The 20,387-nt window shown below is 36.5% G+C and overlaps 1 protein-coding gene across 6 annotated transcripts in view; it reads left to right on the top strand.

Moving 5' to 3' along the window:
• phf21aa (PHD finger protein 21Aa) overlaps nucleotides 1–18,642 on the top strand; it is a 336,953-nt gene extending 318,311 nt beyond the window's left edge. For all 6 annotated transcript variants that reach the window (XM_072591807.1, XM_072591806.1, XM_072591809.1 and 3 more), the window contains one exon: nucleotides 1,657–18,642. In XM_072591807.1, coding sequence (XP_072447908.1) covers nucleotides 1,657–1,875 — 219 coding nt within the window. In that variant the 3' untranslated portion in view covers nucleotides 1,876–18,642. The remainder of the gene's footprint in view (nucleotides 1–1,656) is intronic.
• The last annotated feature ends 1,745 nt before the right edge of the window (nucleotides 18,643–20,387 follow it).

Here is a 20,387-nt window from a genome sequence, read left to right as displayed (position 1 = left end):
GACCCTTTCTGACTATGCAATAACAGGGAAGACATTCTGTATCATGTACTCTAGCATAGTCAATATACACAAAAAATTAGTCAGGACAGAAATAGAAGTGTAATAAACTTAATTTCAAACTGAAGACAGTCAGCCAGTTCACCTGACACAGCAACATTTCATGTGCTTGTTCCTTTAAGGTTAGCACGCATTTTGATTTCTAAATTTAAGTGGGTAGTTTTCAGGTTTCACTTTGACTGTGCTTACTGACTCTAACATTGTGATTTTTTTTTTTGAGGCTCTTGCACTAGCATCGAGCATGGGCCTCTCTCCATTCTTGCTTAGTGAATCCAAATTAGAAAATCATCTTTGATTAATTCCCTGCTACTGGCCTATAGCTTGTGGCAGATTCTCTCTTTGCTTGTCTCAATGCTGCTTCCAGGCTGCCCTCCACTGCCTTTCTTCAACAGTCACATAGATAAAAGCCAATAACCAAAAAGAAATCTTCAGAGAAACTATTCCGAGCGCAACACTGCAAGGGTGTATCAGTCAAAGTGTTATGTTCATTATTTTTGACTTTGTACGTGTTCTTTTAATCTGAAATATATTTGAATACTTTAAGGCTTTCCCTTGTTTACCAGCCCTCCTCAAATCTTGGGCAATCATAGATTTTTGGGATAGCTGTATATTTACTGACTGCAATCTGAAACTTGGAGAGGGGCCAACACTTGTTTGTTGTTTCCATTTCTAACTCTGATTTATTAAATGTTAACCAATCTTTGAATTGAAATTACTTTCAGTTTCTTTGCCAGCTTCTCAAACCAGGTGCTCTAATTTATCTTGCATACACAACGTTTTGTTCCCCATAATCAAAATGATTATTGTTGAAAAAATAAACTCTGAATCTTTTTTGTCTTATGCTCGTCAAGACTTTGTTTCTTTGCCAATATACGTCTGAGTTTCAGCACTACTCAAGTCCTGCACATTGAAATGGCTATTTAAAAACTATATTCCTAAATCATATGAATCATGAAATTATGTTGTTCTTCAAGTTGAAAAAATTAAATTCATAAATTACTTCATGAAGCATTTATCTTACAAAGAAGAATGGTTACAGCATCAAATTTGTCTGGAATCTCTTCTGCTGTAAGACAAACCTGATCTTTGTATGTTTGTATTTACATTTGTATTTCTAAGTACCTGACGAATCCATACTCAACCATTTATATTAACTTAACACCCTTTCTATATGGAATTTAAAGTATGGAGCTCAAAGCTGCACACAATATCCCAAATGGTTTGAAGTAAATCTTTGCGTTCTGTTGCTCTGCCTCTATTCCATCAGCTATATTAACTTATTGGCTGCATCTAATGTCTTGTGAACATGAATTCCACACACCCCCACCAAATTCGTTCTGCTCTTATATGCCACCCGTTCTCCCATTCAAGTGTAATTATTATTTCTATTTTTTTCTTGGCAAAATAGACCTTGTATTTACTTAATTAAATTCCAGCTGCCACAATTGGGAATATCACTCGAGGCTTGTATGAGAACTAATATGGTGCATCCTGAACCCTACATTGAGAATGAAAGATTATATGGAATTATATGGAACGTGGAATATGTTCTTAGTCGCATCAATAATTGATCACACTGTTATAAACTTTTCTTTTCAGAAATGTATGGAGACTAAGAACACTTTACTTGCTCGACAAAAGGATATGCAGACCTCGTTGGAAAAAGTGAAACGGCTTATCCAATTGATCCAGGGTATACAGCTCTCAAAAAATGCCACACTGACGGATGAGATGATCAACAGCCCCACAGACTGCATGAACTCCCCCACCACTGTATCTTCGCCTGTGAACTGTGATAGTAACTCAGAAACCAAGTAGCTGAAAGAACAGGCTGGATTTTGTAGAATGTGTAAACCTTTCTGGGAACAAAATTGTGATGGACAGTTCCTGATTTGCCAATTTAAGGGAGATTCTGTGCGAGATTGTGTTCTTATAGATCCATATTGGGCGTACAAGCTGGGTAAAGACCAGCGCCAAGCCAAGTGAAAATACCAGTGTGTGCCTGCTGCCACCAGTTTGGTTTTAAGTTTGTCTACTCTTCAGGGAAATAGGTAGAAAACTATGGCCGAAACTTAGTCAGCTGTCCTGGTCTTGAATTGCATTCTCTCAATTCTCAACTCCAGGATTACTTGAGCAGAATGGCAGAACATTTAGTACAATACAACATAACGGAGAATAAAGATGGATAGAATGCAAGGGATTGGAGGCATGAGAACAAAGAGGTAGCAATCATTGAACTGTGACTGAAGTAGTGAAGGTTCATTCAGAATTACAGACAAAGAGAGGTACATTGTGTAATGAACACAACACAAATTACAGATATTCTCCTCTTACTTTATTTTAAAATACAAGGAACAGAAATGTAGATTTATTACTGGGATTGGTAGGCACCAAAACCATGCATGGCTTTTGATGAAGAGTGTTTCTTTTATAATTTTAAAAAGTCACATGCTTGTTCATTGTTCAAGTAAGTTTTTCAGTGCCTTGGGCACTGGAAAAGGTACAAGAGGGACAGACTGAATTTGTCCTGAGATTTTTGGGTTTTTTTTTAAAGCTTAGGGAAATATTCAGGTCTTCCTAGTATTGAAGAAATTAGATCAAGTAAACTGTTGAGTACTTTTATTTCCTAACGAGGTGATTTATAGAAAACAAAGTGTTAGAAATTGAGCAGATTCTGTATATATAAATATATATATACACACCCACACATGCATATATATATAAAAAAACTGTATATATGAAAAAAAAATCTGTTATTGTCTGAACTGCCAAATGCTTCTATATTGAACCTGCAGGGAATGATCTTCAGTTTACTGGGGAATATACTGGAACAGTTTTACAGTTCTTACTATTTCCATCTTTAAGACAAGTGGATTGAAGGTCACAGCTAACAAGATCAGTTAAGTAAAACGGTCATAGGTCATGAGTTGTGTAAAGAATGCAAATAGTCTGTTGTGCAAGTGCAGCCAGAATGGAAATTTTATATTATCTTTGCATTAATATTTAATGTTGGTTGTACTTAACTCACATATCAGGGTGTGCTTGCCTTTACATTTGGCACTAGGTGAAAATTTCAGCCATTTATACTTACATTTGTAATTATTAGCCAAACAATGTGCAGATGGAAGAGACAATTAATTCAGCGTTTCTTCTAAATCAATTATGTTGGGGATTCAGTTTTCCTTATTGCTGCTTGCCCAACCTGGCAATGGTACGTTAGTAGAACAGGAATTGGAATTTTTTTGGTAAATGGGTGTGGGGATAGGAATTTGCCTAGAAGCGGTCGCAATTTTCTGTTGTTGTTTAGTGATGGTCTTTTACAATGTTTTTAACTCAATTCTGGAACATAACTCATTAAAGATATTTTTAATAGAATTGATATTCGGTATAAGTGATTTAAAAGCCAACAGACTAATGAGCAAAACTGTCTCAAAACCAAAAGATGAAAGCTTTTCAAAATTAGTTTGCAACCAAATAACTGCTGTTGAGGACTGAAGTAATATTTTTAAATAAATTAAAATGGTTGCAGAAATATTTCTGAATGTCAACCAAAATCTTTTTTTCCTTTATTCTCTCCACCCTTTAATATTAGTACTTTGCTCAGCATTTCAACATGCAAACACATACTTACCCTACATATTTTTCTACATCAGGACAGTCCTGCCTGCAGGAGTCTCCGCAACTTTTGTTGGGACTCTTCCAGTTCACCCATTAAAATGCTTAATTAAGTAGGAAACTAGAAACCGATATTCAAATTAGAGAAATGGTATGTGATAACTGTTTTAAAATTGAGAAAGTATCTATCAGTTGGTAACTGCAGTGAATTGATAAATATTTCCACTTCAGTTTAACCATAATTTATTCTTGTAGGGTGTTATTTCCCTGCCAATTCTGGCTTACTTTAATCATGGATGTGTCATGATTGGCTCAACGCTCGCCTGTTGCTCAAAAGGATATCAGATATGCCTTCTACCTTCGTTCTCATATCAGACTTAAATTAAGTTCCTCCTTCAGTGATGATTTCCATCACACTGTGTGTGGCAAATATGCAGTAATAAATATCTAGCAGATATTTGTCTGTAAATTTATATTTTGCTAACGTTCATGAACTTTCCTTCATTAAAGTTATCTTCGGAAACCACATGAGTCAGTAGCTTCTGCAGCTCATTGTCAGCTGTGTAGTTGCAACTAATTTAATTACTGGTCATAGCAGTAAACTAACATTACAGTAACATATTTATACTTTGTACAGAGAACTATCAGAAGCATTCCAGTTGATTGATTTGTTAAAACTAATGTCGAAGAACTACATGGATCACAGGTCTCATCTGAATTAGTTTCTCGATGCTGAGACACCGTCAATTGAAGGCAGTGGTACAGTTTTGATGCATCTGAGGAAGAGGTATTAACCTAAAAATCAAAGATTTGTTCACCAGTGATTTCTACTAGAAAGCCCAGAGTGCAGGCATTAGTAATCTACAGAATGGCTTGACTGTAATGTCCTCCATGTGCATTCAATGTATGAGAATGCAACTTCCTTGTGTGATGGGTGCCTAATTTTACTGTATGACAAAGAGTGGAAGGGAGGTGAAAATGACAAAAGGAAAGTCCTAATAATGAATGTTCAAAACAAAAGTAGAAGGTAGATACATGAAGGATCCCATGTTTACTACTTATTGAGCAGTGTTTTTGAACTTTGTAAGTATGCTAACTCCCAGCTGTCATTAGTTGATCATTCTTAAGGACATTTACCATGGTGAATTTGTATCAGATCAAGTTTCATGTCATAACAAGTACAACAGCAATGGCTTTCATTAGTATTTGCAAAATAAAGCAAAAAATCCACCTCTTTTGCACTGCCCACTCCCTCCTTGTTACTTTGCTCCTGAATAATCCACTATATATTGCATCCCTTCAAATACTTTGAGAAGCCTTTGGATGCACAGGTTTATTCAGAAATGATAATTTCTTTTTGCTTTGTAGTGTCATCTTTTTTGTCACATAATCTCTCCTGCCTTCCGTGCTAGCACAGAATTTCTTTTTTGTTCTTTCCACTCATCCACCTCTTGCTTCTCTATATTTGCTTGAAACTGTTCCATTCCATTCTGACTTGTTGAGTATTTTCTGTATTTAGAATCGCTTACGGAAGCAAGCAATGTAAATGAGGTACTAAGCAGTTTAGTGTAGTGCTTAACTAAGCTGGGGTTATTTAAAAAAGACACTAACACAAGCTCCTATAAAATCTTTTAGAAATTGATATCAAAGCATTTTTTAGAAATTAAGTATTTTTCACATTGGCTAGGAGAAAGTGAGGACTGCAGGTGCTGGAGAGTCAGAATTGAAAAGTGCGGCACTGGAAAAGCACAGGTCAGACAACATCCGAGGAGCAGGAGAGCCGATGTTTTGGGTATCAGGCCTTCGTCAGGAATGTGGCGGGAGAAGGAGGCTGAGAGATAAATAGGGGATGGGGCTGGGGGGGAAGGTAGCTGGTAAGGTGATAGGTAGATGCCCCTCTACCCGCATCTACCTATTGCGTTCCCAGCTACCTTTCTCCTCACCCCCATATTTATCTCAGCACCCTTCCCCCGTCCCCACATTCCTGATGAAGGGCTTATGCCTGAAACATCGACTGTTCTACGCATCAGATGCTGCCTGACCTCCTGCGCTTTTCCTGCACCACACTTGTCAACACATACTATGGCTGTTAGCCAGATTTAAACAATTGACTGATCAAACTTTTAGAGTCTGTAGACAAAGGCATAAGGTCACTTGGAAATATTTCAGAGAACTGCAATTGCACATCCACCAAATGCTGTAAATCTCTAAGCAGATCTGGCAGCATTTGTTGAGATAGAATGTAGGGTTAAAGTTTAAGCTTTTGTAACCTTTTGTCAAAATTGTTTTTTGTTTACCAAGGAGACTGCAAAACTGGGAGAGGAGAATAAAGCCCTTACAGAAACTGAGCAAATTCTAATCAATGAGAATGAGGGAACAAGGTGAAAATCGAACACAAGCAGTGAGCATGTGGCCTGAAAGAAATGGTCAGGGAAGAAATCAGAGCAGTGCAGAACTGAATTGAAGAGTGTAGAACATAACCTCTAAAAAGGGAGGCATTGCTTGAAAATATGTTGGTTCTCATTAAAAAATGTTTTATTTGGAGTAAGTAATTGATGTTAAAGGAAAATTTGTTCAGTGTAACAAAAAGGTCAAAAGATTTGGAAGATTGCCTCTAGCTTTCCCTTTCCCTGATTTGAGTCTGAGCACTTTCTGGAAATTTTATTTTTAATTTAAATTTCCAACCTTTGTAATATGATGCTTTTCACAATTTTATTTTATCTGAGTTTAGACAGTCTGAGACAAATTCAACCTAGAACTGATGTTTAAACACATTCCTTTCATACCTTGTACAGGACATTATTGCACATTTGCAGTACATGCTAATAGTTTTGGAGAATTGAGAATTGTTGGTTGGTTAACATTCATTAGCTTCTCCAAGATTTTCTCCACATTGTGTATAAGATATACATCACCTCTCAGATAATTTGTTTCTCAGTATGCACAAAACTACCTGATTTATCTTAAAGACCGGTCGGTACATCTGGGGATCTCCAAGGACTCTTGGGTTAGTTCCAGAACACGACGCAACATCTCTGATTCTATGTCCTTGTATCCCATCACAAGGGATGTCCCTCAGTAAATACACCAACATGCTAAAGTTGTAATACTTGCCTCATAATTCATTACATAGAATCTACAACACAAAAAAAAAATTAATGGTGTAAATAATCTGTGGCGTGCCACCTAACATTAAATTTCGCCTAACCATATTAACATGACCTGCTCGTCCATTCTCCTGCTCGGACTTGACTAGCTTTTCCTTTTCTGAACGCCAACCCCACCAAATCCCTGTGTAATTTTAAAGACCACACTTGGACATAGCCCGCAACCCCAATTCTGCCTCAAACTGTTCAATCCTTTCTGAAAATTGTAACATGTCATTCTTGTAAATTTTTTTTGTATGCTCTCCAATACCTTAATCATCATTTTATAATATGGAGACCAGAATTGTGTCCAAGGCATCAAATAATGAGTCAAATTCAAACAACTTTGCATAAACTCTTCATCTCAGTGTGCCCATGTGACAGACCTGCTGGTTAAATATCTCACTTTTTTGCTGATTTGTGTAATTGGTCAAACTTTTTTTTGCTAGCTGCACTTGCGCTAATTTGGAAAGGTCAGTTTGTATACGATTTGTGTGGGATTCGTGCAGCTCAGAGACCCCACTGGTCTTAACAATTTACTTCTCTTTTTTTTCTTCAACACTAGTATACCTGCAGCTTGGCCTGTTACTTGTTTCAGTTGGAGCAAAACTCTAGTGCTCTGATCTGGTGATTTTTTTTTTTCCTGACAATCCTGGTCATAATCAGTTGATCTATTCAGGTAATATCTCACTTGCAGTGTGTATCTAATATGTTTCAATCATGAATTTTCCTCAGATGCTTCCTTGATTAATATAATGTATAATTCAGCACTTGTATAAACATTCAACTATTGGGAGCCCCACTGTTACACATGACATCATCCTTTAATCAAATACTCATGTTCCTGGATTTCATAGTGCACTGGATATCCAGCAGAAATCACTGATTTGCCACAGCTGTGGCAACACAACATTTTTAACAAGATGTAAAATTAGTAAGCACTTTTCATATATTCCTATTTCACAATATATATGTACTTAAAAGCATTTCCCTCATTCGAAACCAAAGAAATGAATTGCCATCAACAATTAGAAGGCATCCCCACTCTGATTTTAGTCGCACTCTATGACCAACAAATTCCTGCAAACACTATGCACACATTGAGCTATATATGGCTAGTAGCTAAATCTTTTAGTGGATGTGGATGCCACTGACAATAGCAGCATTTGTCACTCATCTACTTTTGTGAGTTACCGTCTCAAACCTTTGTAGTCTTTGTGATGGAGGTAATACCTTTGATGCTGTTAGGGAGGGTTTTTTAACTTGTGTCAATGAAGGACCAGTGATACAATTCCAGGTCAGACTGGTGACTTTACATCTGTGCCCTTGCCTCTACTGCCCTTACCCTTGTAGGTGATAGAAGTCACACGTTTTGAAGTTGCAGTCAAAAAAGGCTTGTTGAGTTCCAGTGAATCTTGTATGTTGTACGCACTGCTGCTGCATATGTTGGACAATGCTGATGTCGAGCAATGTGACATTAGACTTCTTCCACCAACCCCTCTTATATGGTAGTGATGCTGATCACGTGTTCTAGAAAATATTTGTGTCATCGAGACATTGGGCCAGTAACAAAGTTGCAAAAATTTGCTATTTGTGGAGTCGACCCATTCCCTTGATTTCGAGTAGAATTTTCCTTTCATAAATCTTGACTATTCACCCTAGTTATCATTATTTGCTGTAACATTGCTGAGTCCCGTTCTCATCTTTTGACAAGTTTTGATCTGAACTATCAAACTAGTATCTCTTACTCAGCCATCTCTACTGATCAGGCTATGATCCACAGTGCAATTCAGTCTAATTGCTCCCTGGTTGATAATTTCTGTGAGATGCCATACAAATATATGCTTGTATCAAGCAGCCTGAACTGTTACTGTATTAAAGGTGCTTTAACAATGCAAGGTGTAAGTGCTGAATTTAGTCCATCATGGCTGGGATAGTTGAGGAACCAATGTTTTGGATTTGGATTTAGGTAGATGAGAAAGCACTTGGAGGTCCACCTTCTGCACTGTTGTTGTGTTTTTTTTTGCTGTGGTATCTACAATCAAGCAATCTGCAGATGACCTTCGTTAGCTGGAAAAATATGTAAACTTGAACTATAACTGTGGACTGGTGAATAAAAGAGGAATAAATCTGTTGAAAATTGGCGATGTGTTCTTAGCACTCTGCTTGGTTGGGATGCACTTTGGTAAATTACTATCATCATTACAATCTTTTAAAAATCAACCAAATGTGTCCAACCCCAAAAACCATGTGCTAATCTGTTACAATCTATTGACTCTGATATCTGATAATTATGTGAAAGATTGTCCTATTACATTTATCAGGGAAGGGCAGGAGTTCCATCTTCAGAGCAGGATGAATCACATTTTTAGAGTTTCTAATTCTGAAAGTAGTCTCTTCCTTTGCTGAGGTGAAACAGCTTGCTGTCATTCACTTTCTGGCCCACATGTGAAAGAAGCTTACTTGCAGAAGTTACAGGGTATTTAGTGTGTCTAAGGTGTCTACTGAAACAATATCTTGTACAAGAATTGGTTAGGTGCAGGGTTTACAGTGATATGTGCACTAATCTTTTTAGTGTTGTGCGAGTTCATTGAATGCATATTTATCCCCTGAGTATGTACTAGTTTTATTTTTTTTTAATTAGTTGCATTTATGCAGGTAGAAAGCTGAACATATCTAATCTACTGCAGTAAATGTCAATTCTAACCAAGTGGATTTTCCTCCAGGTTGCTCACTTGAACATTGGAAGTACAAGTTTGTTAATGACTTACTAGAATTTATTTTACACAGTTCATGCCTGCCTTGTTTTTTTTGCTATTTTGAAAATGCAACATTCTTTTAGAAACTATTTGTATCAGTGCTATGATTCAGCATTGATGCCATGTCTGGCATTGCTCCAATTTTATATAACACCCCCTTCCCACCCCCAACTCCCTTTCCAGCCCTTTCCCCTCCTCCCTGCCATCAACCAGATTCATTCCTCCCATTGACCAACCAGGTCGTACCTGTCTTCACCTATCTCCACTTCACCACCCTGCTCCCACCTCCCCCTTTATCTGCAGCTCCTTCTACACCCAGCCCCAGCCCTGAAGAAGGATTAGACCCAAAATGTTGACTTCTCTACCTCCTGCTGCTTCCTGGCTTGCTGTATTCTTCCAGCCTCCTGCCTATCTAGTTTGAATTCCAGCATCTGCAGGTTTTTTTTGTCTCTAACGAGGTTCAAATCCAAGCTTCAACTCCTTTTCAGCCTAAACCATGTATTAACTATTTTTACAATCCTTATGGAACACCATTTTATACCCTCACCTTGGCTCCAGTGTGGTGCACCCCACAGTGCAAGATTGGAAATTATTTGAGCAGATCCAGAAAGTTAATGCTCAAATCAACTAAGTTTGGTTTACAGTAGATCAATGAATTTACCGTCCCATTGTTCAACTCATTAATTAAGCCTGGACTCTTTCTTTTTATCCCAAGTTAAGTTTGCATAAGCTGGATAATTAGTGGAAAACTTCCTAAGTGGCTAGTGTTGGTAAACTACAAGCATAAACCTGGAGAGAGACAGTCTGGCAATGAATCAGGATCAAATGAGTAAAATATAAAAATGCTAACACTGCATTAAAGTGAGTTAGCAGTCAAAACTTGATTGTTTGCCTTTTTGAGTGAACAAAGTTGTACATGAACTGTTGTGTTTATTTATTCACTCCTCTGTTCCCATTACTAAAGCAATATGATGTACTAATAAACATCATCCCACCCTGACACATTCTCTTAAACAACACTCACAGTCAAATATAATTGAAATCTGATGACTCATTGAAGCTTGGGGTAATTTAAGCAGGTTATTTTTTGGTGACGAATCATATTGTATTTAAACACCGCCTTGTTTCTTTTTCCCTTTAAAGAAGCATGTACAGCAATACAATTCACCTTTTAAACAACTCAAACAATCAAAATGCACATGGTTTCTTGCAACTAACTTGGCAGTACACACTTACATTCAGTCCTTGAATGCTTTTATTATATTTTCCAGAATGAAGATCAATATGCAGACAGTGCGATAGAGCAACTACTGCTTTCTTGGCTTTGAGAAGCAGTACAGATATTAGATACATAACAGGAGATCAAATAGGGTACCCACCCTGATCACAACTCGGACCCATTTTTGACACAAATATGATGACAACATCTAGTGAAGATAGGAGCAGGGACTATTGTGATCAAACCACAATATAAAAAAAACACTTCTGGTTGATGTTAAAAATGATCACGCAGGTGAGATACTAGTTGGCTTCTAATAATGAAGCATGTTTAAGATGAGAGAGAACTATAAATCCAGTGCTTAAATTCAGCTTCATGTAGCACTGACCAATATTTTGTAAAATTGTACTATTAGCATTTAAGGGACACTGAAGAGTAGAGCGATGGTCATTACAGTACCGATGGTAGCCGTTGGTCACATCGTGCCCTCTTTGCAATCCAGTCAGTCCGATCCTTATAGCCCAGCGAACTGATTTCCCCAAGTGCCCATCGACTTTGTATTTGAAGGTTGTTGCTGCTTCCACCAGCCTCATTGACTTTAAGTCTTAACTACTCTATGATTGTGGAGGGAAAAGAAAATAAGTGATGTGGCTTGTTAAAATAAAGCAGTAGTAATCTTGAGTGATGAAGTTGGTGCCTATTTCATATTCCATGTTAATTCATACACTTTTATAACTGATAAATAATTTTTGGTGGCTGCTTTAGAGTAGGGTTTGTGGAGGGAACAGCTGTTGAAGGGATCAGGTTGTGTTGGTTATTCCAAAGATTAATAGGCCATCAGTATCAAATTATAAAAATATGGAAATACACTCCTGGGTGATGGTACATTAATTGTTAACATAGTTAACAAATCAAGGAATTCAAGTCTAGAAGCAAAATAGATTGGGGAAAGTCCTGGAAGACAGTGAAATCATTTATAAAGCATAGCCACTGGTGGTGATCTATCCAGTGGAAAAAAGCAGGAAATCTCTTTTGAAAGGTAACTAATTGCAAACGATCAGTCTGCAAGTGGGAGTAACTGAAAGTAATAGAACTTACAAACTTAAGTAAGCTGTAGAAAATAAATGTGCTGTTTGTTTTCCATGGATTGGTGTCAAACATTTCTTTCCAGTTTCTTTTGATGTATTGCCTGATACATCTGCCTGTCTCTCATTCAATCTTGCAGTTTAATAGAATAAATATGGTATTAAATATGCAATCATGGTGCTGACTAAGCTTTGACCAATTTCCCGAATCTAAGTCAATTGAATCCTACTGCAAGGGGAAATTTGCTCGTTCTTCCCACATGCGATTAGCATTCCTTTTGAAAGTTGCTTCTTTATTGTTTTTAGCTTGAATATTTTAGAATTACAAGAGATTAATTTCTTTGGTAATCTCCATGAAGTGAACTAAATTAATATCTGTTCAGTTTTTTACAGCAATGATTGACTTAAATGCAACATTTGAGTTTTGATATTTAACCTGCAAAAATTATTACTACTTTTCCAGACTTACTTTGAAGTTTGTTAATTTGAGTCTTTGCTGTAAGAAGTATATGTGTAACATCAGTTAAAACCTAATTATTGATTTTAATTGCAGTGGGAATTGGTGAGTGATGACAATAGTGAAATGTATAAAGGAATGATAAGCCCATTAAGGAAGGTTGACTCAGCACATCCCACTAATGCATGTTTAGCAGGTAAGAATGTGAGTTCTAGACTGCACTGAACTTGGGTCGAGAGGAATCCAAAATCTAAAAGTGGAGACTTAACTTTTGATTGAATCATCTGTGAAAAGATCAGAGGGAGGAGGTTTGCAACTTGTCTTTTGGCTACTAGGATTGCAAAAGCTAATGCTATTTTAATCACCTGGCATAGTTCAACCTGTGGGCTTAGTCTATCTCATCCTCCAGATTGAGAATTGTTTGACTTCAAGGGGGGAGAGGAGGAAAGAAAACTATATTGCTTTGTGTCAGTTGTGATTAATCTTTACTGTATATCAAACAATATCAATTGGAACCAGCAAATCAATAAAAGGTTCAGCTTTAGGTAAAAGCAATCACATAAACAAAACCTTTTGGTGAATCAGGCCAAATTATTATTTTCTTCTCTTTATAGTCTCTCTCCCTTCTGTCCCTATTTAAAAAAAGGGTGTGTTCATATTTTCTAATTTTGTAGTTTAGCAACGCAAGCTGCGTCATTAAGTGTTTAACTTCTCTGGAGCTAGCATGAACAGAATCAAAGCTGCACTGGTCAAAACAACAAAATACATGCTGCATATCTCCCACGTTCGTGAAGCAAAAATGTGATTCCACTCGTACTATGAAATTAGCTGTGATATGCAAATAAATCTCTCCACTCCTCATGAAAGAGATATTGTCCTGACTACCACAATGCCAATCTGTTGCTACTTTTAAAATTATATTTAGAGTAGCCAAGAAGTCTCTGGATGTATTTACATTTAGTTATTAATAATCTTTTTTCATTGAATAATCTGAGAAATATAATTTGCATTGATTAATGCCCACAAATGAAAAGCAACTCTATTGTCAAAAGTTTATTAAAAAAATGGATAAAATAATACCTGACCGTTTACATCCTTTAACAGTTAACTAAGTTCTTTCTCACACCTAATCATTATTATTTTGTAAATTGTATGACTTTCATGTCATAGATAAACTAAGTGTCTTAAAAATGTGGACTTAAAAATGAAGATTGCAACATCAACTCCGGATATTTGGTGTAACCCATTCATACCTGTATGCATTGAACAGCCTAATTATATTTTTTAAATCACCAGTAATCCCCTGATGAAAGTGCTATGCAGTTGTAGTCACCGAATATGGGCTCAGTCATTTGAGGATAAAATGAAGGAGCGATGAGTTTTTAAGCAAAAAAAACCACCTAGCTTTTCTTTAGATTCTTCTTGATAGAATTAAGGCCTTTTGGTTTGGAGTGTAAGATTTAATGGACCTCGTTGTTAGCTCTTGTCAAAACTCCATGGCACACATTACTCATTCAGAGTTTGCAATCCCTTATGTCTGGCTATGGTTCCACTGGACTTCCTGACCCACAGTTTGGGAAGTCCTGATCAAGTTGGAGAGAGCATGCCTGAATCTTGTCCCCTAGAAAACCCTAAGGAAATCAAAGTGGTTTCATGTAAGATGATCTAATTGAGGATACAGTATTTATGAAATGTTTATACTGGTGTATTCCTGATTAGTACATCAGAATTTTTAAATAATTTAGAAATTTTCTGCAATCTAAATCTTATATTTTGTCACTATCAGAATGGCCTGCAATGCTTACATGGCTCTTCCTCTCAAGAATCTTTTGGGCCCTCTTGTTCTGTACACTATTTCCTGCCTTGAAGAGAAGAGAAGCAGATGTTGTGCTTTGAGACTCTGCTCCTTGACTATCTAAAAAATACCTGAAAATTTCCCTTTTGACAAAGAGGGGAGAAAGATTCTGCCTTCACTTTCTCCTTCCTCAACACTGTCATTACTCATGTAATATCAGCTCTTACTACTTTAGGACAGCAGTATCACTGGCCTGTTTAAGTTGCCAGAAAGACCATCTACAAAGTGTCAGTTGCTGTTACTCAATATTTGGATGCTTTGTCACTGTGGCTTGGAGTTTTAATTGATATTCTCAAGATTACTTGATGTGTGGTCTGAAGCTAATAATGCAAGAATGGAGAAGGTTGTGTCTAATGTTTTTCTTATGTCTAAAAATATATCAATCACCAGAACCAACACTGTAGATAATTTTATAGCAAGGCATGAATTGCAGACTAAAGGAATCACTGCATTTCTGCCAGATTCTGGAATGAAAATCTGGAATCCGTTTTATCGCCCCAGATCTAAACAACCTTGTGACAGTTTGACCCTACGTTTGGCAGTACTTGAATCAAGAATCCTCTCTCGATGTGAACTTTCTTATCATGTACTGCAGTATAGCCTTAAAAAAAAATTACACCACTCGTGCACATATTGTTTCGCCTCCATTGCCTATTGCAATTATTTCTTTTATTAAAGCAAAAATGCAAGCTACTACAAGTTGCACTGTTATGAATCCCCAATATTTAGAGAACTATTAAAAACAGGAATGGAGTTATAATTTATATTAATTTTTATAACAATTATAGTTTCTACAATGAGCTTTGTTCTTAAATATTTTGTTTATTTATTTATAAGTCTGCTCCTGTTATGATATTTAATCATTGCTTCAATCGTTTGCATTATTCTTAGTATTTAATGATTTCTAGATTGGTGTTCCTTCTGAATTCAGAAATGAGTCCTTCTGCAATAATTGTAATGCCTCCTAGCTTTACAAACACTGGTAAATATGTTTGGTTCAGTTTCTCCATAATCTGTAACAATCTTTTCACTCTCCCTTAGTAGTACTGTTAAGCCACAGACCACATTGTGGTAGCAGAGTATGGCATCTTGGTTGAGAGGAGACAGTGAATCCTTGCCTGCCTTTTTGCCTGCTAAAGAGTAAAGTTGGTTAGACAACAGCTATGGACTGCATCTACTGTGAAGAAGTGATCTTACTAACTTGCTATTCAGCTGGAAATGAATGACAGCCTATCTAATCTTTGTGTGTTACTCTTGATAGGATTTTAAATAAGTAGTCTATCATCAGAAAAAAATGTTCTCTGACCATTAAAAAGAACTCCAGATACTATGTTCAAAATAACAGATGGCAACTGTTACTAATATCCTTACAAACAAAAATAATAGAGATTTCAAATGATCATAAAAGCCTTTATGGATTATATAGCTATCTTTTACCATTTTAAAAAAAACTACTGTGAATGCTGGAGCACTAAAATAAAAACAAAATGCTGAAAATACTCAGCATCTGCAGGGAAAACCAAGAGTTAATGTTTCAGATCTGTAACCTCTGTCAACAATACTCAGTTCTGATAAATGGTCGCAAGCCAGAAACATTGACTGTTTTTCTCTCTCCATAGATGCTGCCAGACTTTGTGTATTTCCAACATTTTCTGTTTCTATTTTAAGAGTCTAGTATCATGAAGAAAACATTGGTGGAGCTCCTTGCTCTACAGTTGCTAATGTTTAGTGCTGTAAAAGGTACCAAATTAACCCTGAATAAAGAAAATCTTGATTTTTTTTGTGTTTCAACTTGACAGGGTGGGGAGTAGTAATGGAAATTATGAATTATCTGTGACAGTAGCAACAGTGCTAAAGGATGTGACTGTTCATTGTGTCACAGTGCCCCTGATATCTTGTCACATTTTCTATTACCGCATTTACTGTTGGTCTTATATTTATAAATGAGAAAGCAAGAAATGGGCAGCAGTGAGGTTCTGTAGACTGGAATTGAGATGAAACCAGCATCAGTATTATATCTGTTTACTGTAAGGAAAGTAAGAAAAAAGCAGAATCTTTTTTCAAAAGATGTGACGATGGTACGTTACAATTTGCACATACTGTATATTTTTCCCCAGTTTGTTATTTTGCTATCACTGGTATTTTTTCTCTGTTCTTTGACTAGTAGGAGCAATGAATTAAGTAGGCAGGTCTGATGTTATGTTGCTGTTTTCTGCTGCCTGAAACAACCCTGTGAATAGTTCAGCCTGTACTCCAAGGCAGACCAAATAAAAAGCCTTTCAAGTAATTTGAAAGGAAGAACATGTTTTCAAAATTACCCTTACTCTCTTCAGAATCAGTCTTAAGGTCTCTTGAAAGCTTCATTAACCACCAAATTAAATCTGAAAATGATTTTATTAAATGTACTTTATCAGGTCACTGTCGCCACCATCAACTTTCCATTTTATATGTTTGAAAATAATAAAGTAGATGTGAGGAAATAATTCTCAGGATTTTTTAAATAAAGATTCAAGTCTGAAAAACAAGTGGGCCAATATGTGACATTAGTTGAGTAATCTTCCATTATCTCACCAAAGTCAGCAATGTTTCTTAAACTTTCCAATTTTGTTTTCTGTATGAGTGCAACATTACTTAGGGAGTAAGAGCAATATGGATACCTTGTCTTCTAAGACAGAAGTTCCTGGAACAACAAGCATCAAGTTATTTATACTTGGTAGGGCCAGATCTATCTTTTCATTTCTGCACTTGTACATACGTGAGTACGAAATGCATATTTACACCACAATGCAGAAACATGCACATACAAGAAAGGGAACACACAAATGGGAAAACATACACACCAAAGTCAAGTGCAGAGAAAATGCACAACAGCACACCCATTAACAGATGTACACGATAGAGCACATTTAACAGAGATAAGCGAGAGCATATACACGAACATATAACCATGCACATGCCCCAACGCGCACATGAATTTACAAAATACACATATGTGAAAGCATAGACACTTGTGCACACATCCATGTACAAAGTACATTTTTCAGAAAGTTTTTCACTAGCTTTCATTCTATCCAAGAATGGAGGGTAGTGCATCCACTACTTTCCTGTCTAAGATTAGCTTCTGCTTCTAACCTCCAATTACAAAACTGAACAGTGTACTTGATGCCTGAATAGTACTGAGGGGAATATTGCAAGGCATAAATGCTCTGTGTCCTAAAACAATGTTTTACAGCCAAAAATACCATTGGTGGTGGACTGCGTGTGACCTGAGGTAACATGGCATTACATCCTGCTTTTAAAATACCCATCTGCTCTTAGATTTTGTTTTTGGAGAATGTACCCGAGCCAGTAGTGACTGACCCAGAAAAACAACCCTACGCACTTGGGGTGACATGAGTTGTGCTTTGTTTAAACAATGAGGTTTAATTATCTGTCTGCACCTTGATTGTGAATGTCTGTAGCCTCTCCTCCCTCCCTGGCCAAAAACGATTACATTTGCCGTAATGATGGTTCACAAATGGCAGCAGGAATCACTGCTTTTCAAAGCCAGATATCCTTCAAGCAGTAGTTTGGTGCTGTTGACTTATGGAGAGCAGAGCCTAACAAAGTAACTATAACTGTTTACGTTTGTTTTTTTTTTAAATGGACACTTTTACCTCATATGCTAAGTACCTTTACTCTATTATTGTCTTAATATAAAAAGTGGGGGGTGGGTTGGGAAGCAAACAAATGAACCAGGAAAACAAAACTAGCAAAAATGCTATTTGAGATTATTTGGCTCATGCTTCCACGTTTAGTGCAGACAATTAAGGAGGAAGCAGCACCATGTTACTTAACTGTTCATTCAGGAGGGCAAAACAAACACTAGAACTGTTTGAATGTGCTGCACATTATGTAAAATGTATCATAACACTGGCTTACTATCAGTGTTTATTTTATTGTAAGATAGTGGTGTTCAGTTTTTTGAAAATTGTATAGATTTTTTTCAAGTTGGTTTGATAGGAAAAGGCAAATCCAACAAACTTTTTTAAATGTAATTGTTTTCTAATATTGTTTAAGATCCTGTGCTAAATAATTTTTGTTTCTACACTTGCACCAACTGTTTACTAGCAGTTTATGCCTCTTAATTACTCACTCTTCCCTTCTGTTTTAAAGCCATTTGTGGTTTTTAATTGGTGGTGTATCTAGATAATAGCTGTACTAAAAACAAAGGACAAAAATTGAGATGCATCTGAAGCCTTTTGGATCAATTTGTATTTATTTTATTCTTTGCTAAGTAAAGATTGTACACATGCTTTTTGGACTGTTTTGATCATGTCTTTTTGTATGATGTAAGCCTGAACCAGCAGAAATATTTTTAGGATGACATATTTTGTTTTCATTTTATTTTCTTTTGTTTTCTTTTCCTGAGGAAATGGTGGCCAAAATAAATTTTACTGGAAATTACAACCCTGCACCGTTTGCACTCCTCTGTATAACATTTTCAATCATTTGGGAAAATCTGTTGTGCCCGTGAATATTATTGCTTTCCCTGCTCATGTATTGGTATATCCAGTTTTGTCACTTTATTACCAGAAATGTCTAAAGAGCAGTTAATGCGGTATTCTCACAGCTGAATTCTGGCTTTTACTGTTTGAAAGGCAAATTATGTACTGGATGATAAATAGACCCAATCAGAGTCTTCATGAACTTCAATCTTCAGAACCCTCCTTTGCTGTATCTTTCCTTTGGAGATTTTATTTGCTCCCTAAATTGATTTATGTTAAAATTTAATTTGAATCTGGAAAAGTATTGCTTATTCTAGTTTACTTTTTGTTTATTCCATTTAACTGGAATCTGTAAGTAGTTAGAAATGTGCTAACTTGTCAATAAATGTAGGGAGATGATTGGCTGCCTTCAAAATTCAAGCTTTTAAAAAACTGAGCAAAGCTTATGTAAGGAATAGAGTTCCTTCTTGTCCCCTAACTTGTGTTTCCGGAATTTAAAGAATACTATTGCATTTAATGTTCTGAAGAGGTTTTCAGTGGCTGGAGGTAAAAAATTGAATTGCTTTTTTGTGGCCATCTACAATTGCTTCACTAGAATTTCTTTAACTTTAATGGAATGATTTTCTCCTCTTGAAATATGTGTCTTGTGGCTGGTAAGTTTGCAGAATAATTCATCTCGTGTAATTATAAAGTACAATGAAGATCCTTCAAGTAAGATTGTAGTAACTGCACTGTTTCTGACATCGACTCTGTAAACCCAGTATTGTACTAATGAAAAATCAGACACTGGAGTTCAGGTAACTTCTGTAAGATCTTGATCATTACTATAATTGGGGTGCATTTGGTTATGATTTAATCATATAAATAACAGGGAAAACAAGGATCACTCCCCTTTTCAAATGTAATTGAAAAACTCTTTAAACCATTTTAATTTGAGACATTCATGTGCCAAATATGTACATCATTGCTGCTTAATCAACTCCAGAGCTATGAGATTTTTATGCACTTCTTTCTGTTCCCCTTTAAGAAAATTAGTAGCTAATTTATCTCCCAAAGTTGCTGAGGGACTACTCTCCAAGTTTAGAAGTGGTAGCTTGCAAGCCATGATAACTATTTACTGTATCATTTCTAGCAGGAAATGATACATCCAAAGGCAAGTTGATGAATTAGAGAATCTGTGCATTTTTAGTTTATTTCATTTAAATGATACACATTATGGTCTTGTATGTATGTAAGATGTTCTATAACGATATGGAATCATCAGCTTCTACAGAGTGTAAAGGAAGAAGCTAGACTGATAGTTCTGTGCTCACATGAATGATCGCTATTTCTCCAAGATACCAGAGGTCCAAGTATTTTGAATCAACTTGTTTGAACATGTTGTGACACACATCTGCCACAGCTGGAACTTAACGCAAAGGACCACAAGAAGTAGGAACAGTTGCCACAAGATCCCAATCTTTGGGCTGTGTCTAGGACAAGTAGGCTCTTTCTGGAGACTGGCGAAAATGTGCGTTTAGTGGAGGAAGCAAAACTTCTGTATTTTGCTGTCACTCAGTCTTTAGTTCTGAAGTAGATTCTGAATTAGTTAGCAGTCAGCATTTGCTATGCAGTAAATTACTGGAGTGCAATCAAGGTGCAGGATACTGGTGTTCATTTTATTCAGAGGACAAATGCCTACCAACTAAGGAGTGCTACTGTACATTA

The sequence above is a fragment of the Chiloscyllium punctatum genome, chromosome 22, assembly GCF_047496795.1.
Source record: "Chiloscyllium punctatum isolate Juve2018m chromosome 22, sChiPun1.3, whole genome shotgun sequence".
Taxonomy (NCBI): domain Eukaryota; kingdom Metazoa; phylum Chordata; class Chondrichthyes; order Orectolobiformes; family Hemiscylliidae; genus Chiloscyllium; species Chiloscyllium punctatum.
This window is presented reverse-complemented; position numbering and strand designations above follow the sequence as displayed.